The sequence below is a fragment of the Alosa pseudoharengus genome, unplaced genomic scaffold (assembly GCF_046254945.1).
Source record: "Alosa pseudoharengus isolate Yale_2024_CS ecotype anadromous, Long Island Sound unplaced genomic scaffold, YU_APseudo_1.1 YU_APseudo_1.1_scf_23, whole genome shotgun sequence".
Taxonomy (NCBI): domain Eukaryota; kingdom Metazoa; phylum Chordata; class Actinopteri; order Clupeiformes; family Clupeidae; genus Alosa; species Alosa pseudoharengus.
This window is the reverse complement of record NW_027468685.1, coordinates 27,430,661-27,438,143: the sequence shown is the minus strand read 5'-3', so window position 1 is coordinate 27,438,143 and position 7,483 is coordinate 27,430,661. Positions and strand designations below refer to the sequence as shown.

Below are 7,483 nucleotides of genomic sequence, written 5' to 3'. Positions count from 1 at the left end.
CATGAAGCATCCTACAAATGCAGGCTCATTTAACACAGAAAAAGGGTAGCCTGTCATACACTATGCCTGTTATTTTAGTTGGCTTTACATTCTGCTATGTTGCACATAGTTGTTCAGGTACAATGTTTTATCATTTGTGAAGAAGTCAAATTTGCCCTATTTGTTGTGGGCATTGTCAAGATTATCTCAGGGAGAGTGTAATCCAAACTGTTGTTTGAGACAATTAAAAAATAAAAAATAAACATGGCACTTTTTCCCTAAATTAAGTTGAAGTATTTTTCTTATTTTGCACAGACAATGTTAACATTTGGAAAGCCTTGTTGCATTCAAGAATGCATCCAGTGGGGCATCACAATAACATTAAGCATGTTGTGTTAATTCCACAACAGGAGATATGTGATGTTACCTAAATTAGTTTTGAGGAAAAATAACCCACATATCGACATCGGTATCGGCTGATATCGGAATCGAAATTTGAGAGTTGGACAATATTGGCATATCGGATATCGGCAAAAAAGCCAATATCGGACATCCCTAATTCTAGGCTATTCTTTTTTCATTTTCATATTGCATTAATTTTTTTTGGAGGTTTGCATTGATATATCCATGTTCTTGGTTCAGTCTTTATGCATATTAAAGTTCGAGTTCATCACCAATGGGGCTACAAACGTGTTATGTCCGTGCATGTGAAGTTATATCTGTGTGTTTCGAGCACATGCATGCGCGTGCATGCGCGTCCTCGTGTGGGCCGCTGGTTGGTGAAAATGCCAGGGCCGTTTTTTAATCCCAGTCCGTCACTGATGGTGGTTTACAGTGTCATTTCACGTATATTCACTTACTTGGCTTAGTGAAGGCTATGTTTAGGCCTGTAGCTTAATTAAATCTAACTCGGAATTCAATTAGGCTTTTGTGTGCATCACTGAGTTTGCGTAGGGCCCTCGCTCGCTCGGCGCGGCAGGAAATGGGGGAATGACTGTTGCTTCTGCTGAATTTGTGAGAGGGAGGGAAATGGGCTAAAGAAGGCGTATTACGACGAATTCAGCCGATCATCTTCCAAAATCCCTCCAGGCGCATATTTGGACGTATTGTCACGTTGTTGCCTTTCATCTGTCTGACGTTGCTTTCTCTTTTGCCTATTGTCTTGCTGCTGCACATTGCGGAAGATTGCACAGCACACCCTTATCCCCGCCTAAGGGTAGGTGAAGCGTTTTTTCACTGTCAAAGACTGTCAAATGAACAGGGTGCATCTCTGTGTAGTGTTCCCTTTCTGCTCGGACTGTTTTATGGAAATACTGTTACCGCACTACAACTCTAATAAGAATACTGTTCTGCCTTTTCCCAAAGTTGCGTAAAAGTGTGACGAGACACCATGAGCGACGACCAACCTCAAGTTGAACTCTTTGTGAAGGTAAGAAGCATGACAAATTGAAGTCGAAAACTGTAACCTAAGTTGATATGGCGGCCATTACTTTGTAACTTGTTAATTACCACTGCCAAGATTACGTCATGGTAGCATGGTGGATGAAGATGTGACTGTTGATCAGTTAGGCATACAGTGTTGTGAGATTAGTCTGTTTACCTTGGCGTTTTATAAACACGATAAGTTATCTTCACATTATCGGGATGTTGCACATCTTTTGAACACATTGACATGTTTAAACTGTTCCACACTGTGACTTCGGGTCGCTTTGATTCTGAGTCGTTTCTGTGGTATGAGGACCAGTGTCTTTAGATATTTTTGTGAAGTGTTTGCATTGTGTTTATTTGGTGTATTTACAGGCTGGATATGCCTTGCCAGAAGTTCAGATGGATTGTGTATTCTATTTATAGTATAGTATAGCGAAATATATAGTTCCGGTGTCCAAAGTAGCTCACATAAGGTCCACTGTCTGAAAATATATTTTTTAATCATTTTCTTAACACCTAAAGCTTCTTTGTCGCCATTCCCCTGTACACCCTGATTTCCGGTCTCCTGCCATATGGCCCAACCTGCTCCTGCTACGGTTCAGCAGGGAGGAAACGGACACAACCCCCAACTAGTCTAGGTGGCCTCTAAAAAAATAGAGACGCGGCCCTAAATTAATCGCATTAAGACATGGGCAACGTCTGCTTTAGAACACCAAGGCCATTAGACAAATAGAAAGCTCAAGGTCCATCTAATTAGATGAGTAATGAATCTAAATGATGTAGAATAACTTGGTCTGATTTCATTATGTAAGTTAGGCATAAAAATGTGTTGAGTATTTCTGAAATTCAACTTTCACATACCTGTAGGTAGGCTACAATCTGTAATTCATGGTCATTTCAGTGCTCTGTAAATGGTAAACGAACATGTTGGCTCCATAAACAAACCCAGCCAATCAACAAGGTGTCAGGAGTGTGGAGGGAAAGTACGTAATTTGATTGGCTGCTGTGCTCAAACATCAGCAACCTTGAGATTTGATATTCGGTACCACGGTGAAACCGAACTGTTGACTTTACTCTTAACAGGGTTGTGCTCACTGAGGAGTATGTTTACGTGTTGTTCAAAGCAAATTTATTTTTGCCAATGGCTTGGCTCCACTTGACCAATACTGTAGATGTCAATACCTCTCTGCTCTCCAGGCTGGCAGCGATGGCCAGAGCATCGGCAACTGTCCATTCTCCCAGCGACTCTTCATGGTGCTGTGGCTGAAAGGGGTCACCTTCAACGTCACCACCGTAGACATGAGGAGGTCAGCCTATCCCCTACACATAGGCATACAGTCAGTGACTGGCCAGTGAAGAGCAGTGGCTGACCCAGAGTGGTGCACTACAAAAGGAAGGTACTGGCTTATGCTGGCAACTTCAGGAGTAGCCACTGATCTCTAAAGAACACTGCACTGAGTATTGTTTCAAATGTGATGCGTTCTTTTGAGAAAAGTGGTCACTCTTGAAGCTACCTGGATAAGCCAGTAATCTCGCTTTGTAGTAGCCTTCATCCCTCAAGTCAGCTGTTGTCAGGGTAGCTTGTTTGTCTTATTTGACAGTTTTTTATAGGACATGTGTCCATATAGCGTTTTTCTATAGCTGAAATTTGCTGGTAGGAGAATGCTGGAGATGGCTGGTTTGTTTGTTTCTATGACATAACATCTTGACAACCAATTACCACCGTCATTGTATGATAGATTAGCATTGTCCCTTTGTGATGACGCAAGTGCCTTTCAGAAAAGTTCATAGATTTTTTAGCCGGAAGCACTGGGAGCAGCCGCACCAAAAAAGGCAGAGCACTCGGAATCAAAATACTGGGTGCAGTGCTTTTATCTTTAGGCACTCATCTTATAGAAAAATAAAACGCTATATGGACACACAACCTTCATTAGTTTGTAGCTGTTTAAGAGTATTAGCATCTGCATCCATGTCTTGAGCATACATATATTATTGGCCCACAAAAGGGGCGAAGAGGTGTAATTTATGAAACCAAATATTCTGTGATTGTCAGTCATACTGGAATCTACAATATGTATTGTTTAGTCAAGCCAGAAATAATATTATGCAGGGAAGAGGTCAATGTCAGTCAACAAAGTGTAGTACTGATGATTTGGTCAGTTGGTCAGTCAACAAAGTGTAGTACTGATTATTTGGTCATTTGGTCAGTCAACAAAGTGTAGTACTGATGATTTGGTCCGTTGGTCAGTCAACAAAGTGTAGTACTGATGATTTGGTCAGTTGATGTATCTTGCAAGCTGCTTTTGCATCCTCAGACATTAAGACATCTGTTCTCAATGCCCTCTCTTCTGTGTGCAGAAAGCCAGAGATCCTGAAAGACCTGGCCCCCGGTGCTCAGCCGCCCTTCCTGCTGTACGGGACGGAGGTGAAGACCGACACGAACAAGATCGAGGAGTTCCTGGAGGACAACCTCTGCCCCCCAAAGTACACTACTCCATTCATTCATTCATTCATTCATTCATTCATTCATTCATTCATTCAGTCAGTCAGTCAGTCATTCTGTCATTTAGTCATTCAATCATCCATGCGTTGACCATGACCAACATGATTACCCATGATTCCCTTCTCCCCAATGTTTGTCAATACCCTCATCCCATCTCAGGTACCCCCGGCTAGCAGCCCGCAACCCAGAATCTAACGGCGCCGGTGTGGACGTCTTTGCCAAGTTCTCTGCCTACGTCAAGAACTCCAACCCTGGTCTGAATGATAGTAAGTGAAGTGTCACTACACGTTCAAAGCCAGGGAGGGGGAAACAAGTGTAAAAACCATGTGTGGTGTGGTTAACCATCTCTAACAAACCTGTGATAAAACCTTACAATATGAACAATGAGTTGCCAAGTCAATCCTGTCAGTTCTTAGTAGGTTTATTCTTGCCTGGCCCTCTGGGTAAAATACCCCCCCTTTCGGTGTCTTACTCTTTCACATCTCTGTCTCCGTCTCTGTCAGATCTCGAGAAAGGCCTGCTGAAGGCGCTGAAGAAGTTAGACGACTACCTTGGCTCCCCACTTCCTGACGAAATTGATGAGAACAGTGCGGATGAGGTCACTTCCTCTTCACGCCCCTTCCTCGACGGTCAAGACCTCACTCTGGCAGACTGCAACCTGCTTCCTAAGCTGCACATTGTCAAGGTAAAGAGACTATTTAGTTTACCTTATAGTCAAGGGCAAATTCTGTCTGATAAGGGTTGTGCATATTAAACACCCAAATTACTATACTTTGAAAGCAATATTTGTTATAGTTATTTTACTATGTGAATGTTAGCTTCTCTCAAACAAGTGCTTTATCACAGATAACTTCACTCCTTTGTGATATGACTCCTTGATCTCCTCTGTCCGCAGGTGGTGTGTTTGAAATACAGAAACTTCTCGATCCCGCGTTCCCTGGCCAACCTGTGGCGGTACTTGGATGCGGCGTACGCCAGAGAAGAGTTCTCCTCCACTTGCCCCACCGACCCCGAGATCCACTTCGCTTATGCCTCAGTGGCCAAAGCTCTCAAGTAGGCTGAAGATGGGATCAGACAGGACACAGAAACACACACACACACACACATACACACACACACACACACGCACACGCACGCACGCACACACACACACACACACACACACATACACCACTTTTACACAGAAACACATAGACATACACAGACACACAAACACACACACACTAAAATATACACGCATAATAACAACCCCTTACTCACTCATATTTGTACATAGACATACATTTCAAAAACTTCAAAGGCAGGTCTAACAAAGGGGACACATTTCAGATCTCATGTGCAGGGCTCAATTGAAAACGTGTTTTGCATGTGAAGGCTATTTTATATGCTACACACACACACACACACACACACACACACACACACACACACACACACACCTACAGATAATGTTTAATGCATATTTCTCGGTTCATTTGTTTATGTCATGTCCAGATAAATCATTAGCCAGTCTAATTTCTCTCTCTCTCCACTAAAGTACTAAAGAGAGAAGGGACTTCCCTCCTGGTCCAGGCGTCTCAGGTCAAGCAAATCTCACTGTCATGTTATCTGCTTACACTCATAGACTTGTGTAAGCATAGTTCGGGCTTAATCTAACAGTGCATTGCCAGCTCTAAATGACTATTGCGTTTCCCGGATTGTTTGTCAAATGTGTCCTTGGTGTAACCTTTGAAGACACATATTTTGTCTAATGTTTTAAAAACAAGGTCATTCATATCATTTCCCTCTATGCAAATGAAGATATTTGTCAATGTCCTTGAGAACCAGACATACGGGTCAGGCATGTGCACACGCCTATGCATAAGCAGGAACACACACACACACACACACAAACACACAAACATGGAAACTCTTTGTTGCAAGTTTGTAGCCTACACACCGTGATGCATAGGACCTCTGGCACTTCCTATTTGTGTAGTGTAGGTGTTTATTTATTCACATCTGCTGGTTAAAGCAGTTAGCGCTCCTAAACTGGTCCCTAGGAAGAAGGCAAAGGCTAACGCTAGCCGCTCATGATAGGGCGTAACCATGAGCAGTCAACCACAGGAAGCTATTGCCACAGACCTTGGCTTCCTTTTTCTGTTCTCTAAACCTCACCCCATTCTCTGTCAAATGGCAGTGAAGGACTATTCATGCATAAGCAACTTTTAATGCATATTTCAGATGTCAGTCAATCAAACCATACACATGACAAGAGCAAAAAGTAAGAGCTTAGTGTGCAAGCAAGGGCTCCTACCGTAAATATTCCATCCAATCTAGTTAGCTTAATAGGCTAAAAACCCTTCAATCCCCTGCCTCTCCTTACTACCTAGACACACTGTTAGGTGCCTTTAGATTAACCCTGAAGCTGGAACTGTGCTAGTGACTCAGAGTGTCTGTTGCTTTTTTTATACTGGCGTAGCTGTCCAATGAGTGATTTGCAGGTCTTTACCGTTAAGGCTGGTGAGGTTAAGGACGGTTGTGACGCTAGATATAACCCCTTCCCATCAGGTAAATATAAAGGTCTTTAGAAGCAGTATCACCTAAGTGCACCTCACAACATCATTATGGAAGAAGGTTTTGAAGTTTGTGACAATTGCCTCTACTTTTTTATCTTGTGTGTGTGTTTGCACTAATTTGAAATGGGAGGTGTATTTGTCAGTTTAAGTTTAAAATGTTAAAATTGGTTTAAGCCTTTTGCTTGTTTGATGCACCATTCCAAGTAGCCAATTTTTACCAATGAAATCATGACTGAATTAAATTAGTATTTAATATATCTTACAAGCACAAGTGCATGAGTAGCCTACATGCACAAATGGACCAAGGTCTGATAAAAAAAAGAAGCAAGGTGTCTTATATGAAGTGGCCTCAATTGTATTTTTTAAAGGACCAAGTTGCTTTTGAGGCGTAATAACTGTATTTGTTAGTACTATTTTACACATTTTAGATGATATCAGGGACTCATATCAATGGCATACACAAACACAGTTGTACTGCATTGAATTAGTATGCTGTAACATAGGTATATGTGATGGATGGCCTGTTGACAATCAAACTCTTGTTTCTAACATTTTTTATATGATCAGATTAATGTAGCTTTTTCATGTGAGGAAATTTCAAAATAAAAACTTTTTGAAGGAAAAACATGTTTGTTTCAGTTTTTATGTCTCTGCTCAGTGGTCATATGTAAATCCAGCAACAACAGCACAGCACAAAAACAGCTAAAGGCCTACTCCTCTTGTCCACACAGTCCAATGAACCCCAGGTAAGCAGCAGGATAGTTACAGTGGAGCTCAGCCTCAACCACTCACTGTAGCTTTACATACGTAAGCCTGCTTTCCGGAGACAGAGGCAGTACTGAAACCAACTGACTCATTTTTAGCTTCACTGGCTGTGGTCATCAAGGTCGTTGCTTTAGGCCCAAGGCCTGTCTTCACTTCCTCTTATTGTGAGCATGTGCCTATACTCGAGTGCTGTATCGGTTTGTGCGCAGCCACGCGTATGTGAACACACAAGCACGGGAAGCTATGTATA

At 42.2% G+C, this 7,483-nt stretch overlaps 1 protein-coding gene across 2 annotated transcripts; it reads left to right on the top strand.

Annotated features, from left to right (window-relative positions):
* The first annotated feature begins 448 nt into the window (after positions 1 to 448).
* Positions 449 to 7,093, top strand: clic1 (chloride intracellular channel 1). Of its 2 annotated transcripts, XM_076302192.1 has the most exons (7): positions 449 to 1,195; positions 1,345 to 1,408; positions 2,605 to 2,714; positions 3,766 to 3,891; positions 4,070 to 4,176; positions 4,414 to 4,595; positions 4,806 to 7,093. In XM_076302192.1, the coding sequence occupies exons 2-7, from the start codon at positions 1,370 to 1,372 to the stop codon at positions 4,965 to 4,967; spliced, it is 726 nt and encodes a 241-aa protein (XP_076158307.1). In that variant the 5' UTR covers positions 449 to 1,195; positions 1,345 to 1,369; the 3' UTR covers positions 4,968 to 7,093. The 2 variants fall into 2 exon arrangements, with proteins under 2 accessions (XP_076158307.1, XP_076158308.1); XM_076302193.1 differs by lacking the exon at positions 449 to 1,195 and having other exon boundaries at positions 1,202 to 1,408.
* The last annotated feature ends 390 nt before the right edge of the window (positions 7,094 to 7,483 follow it).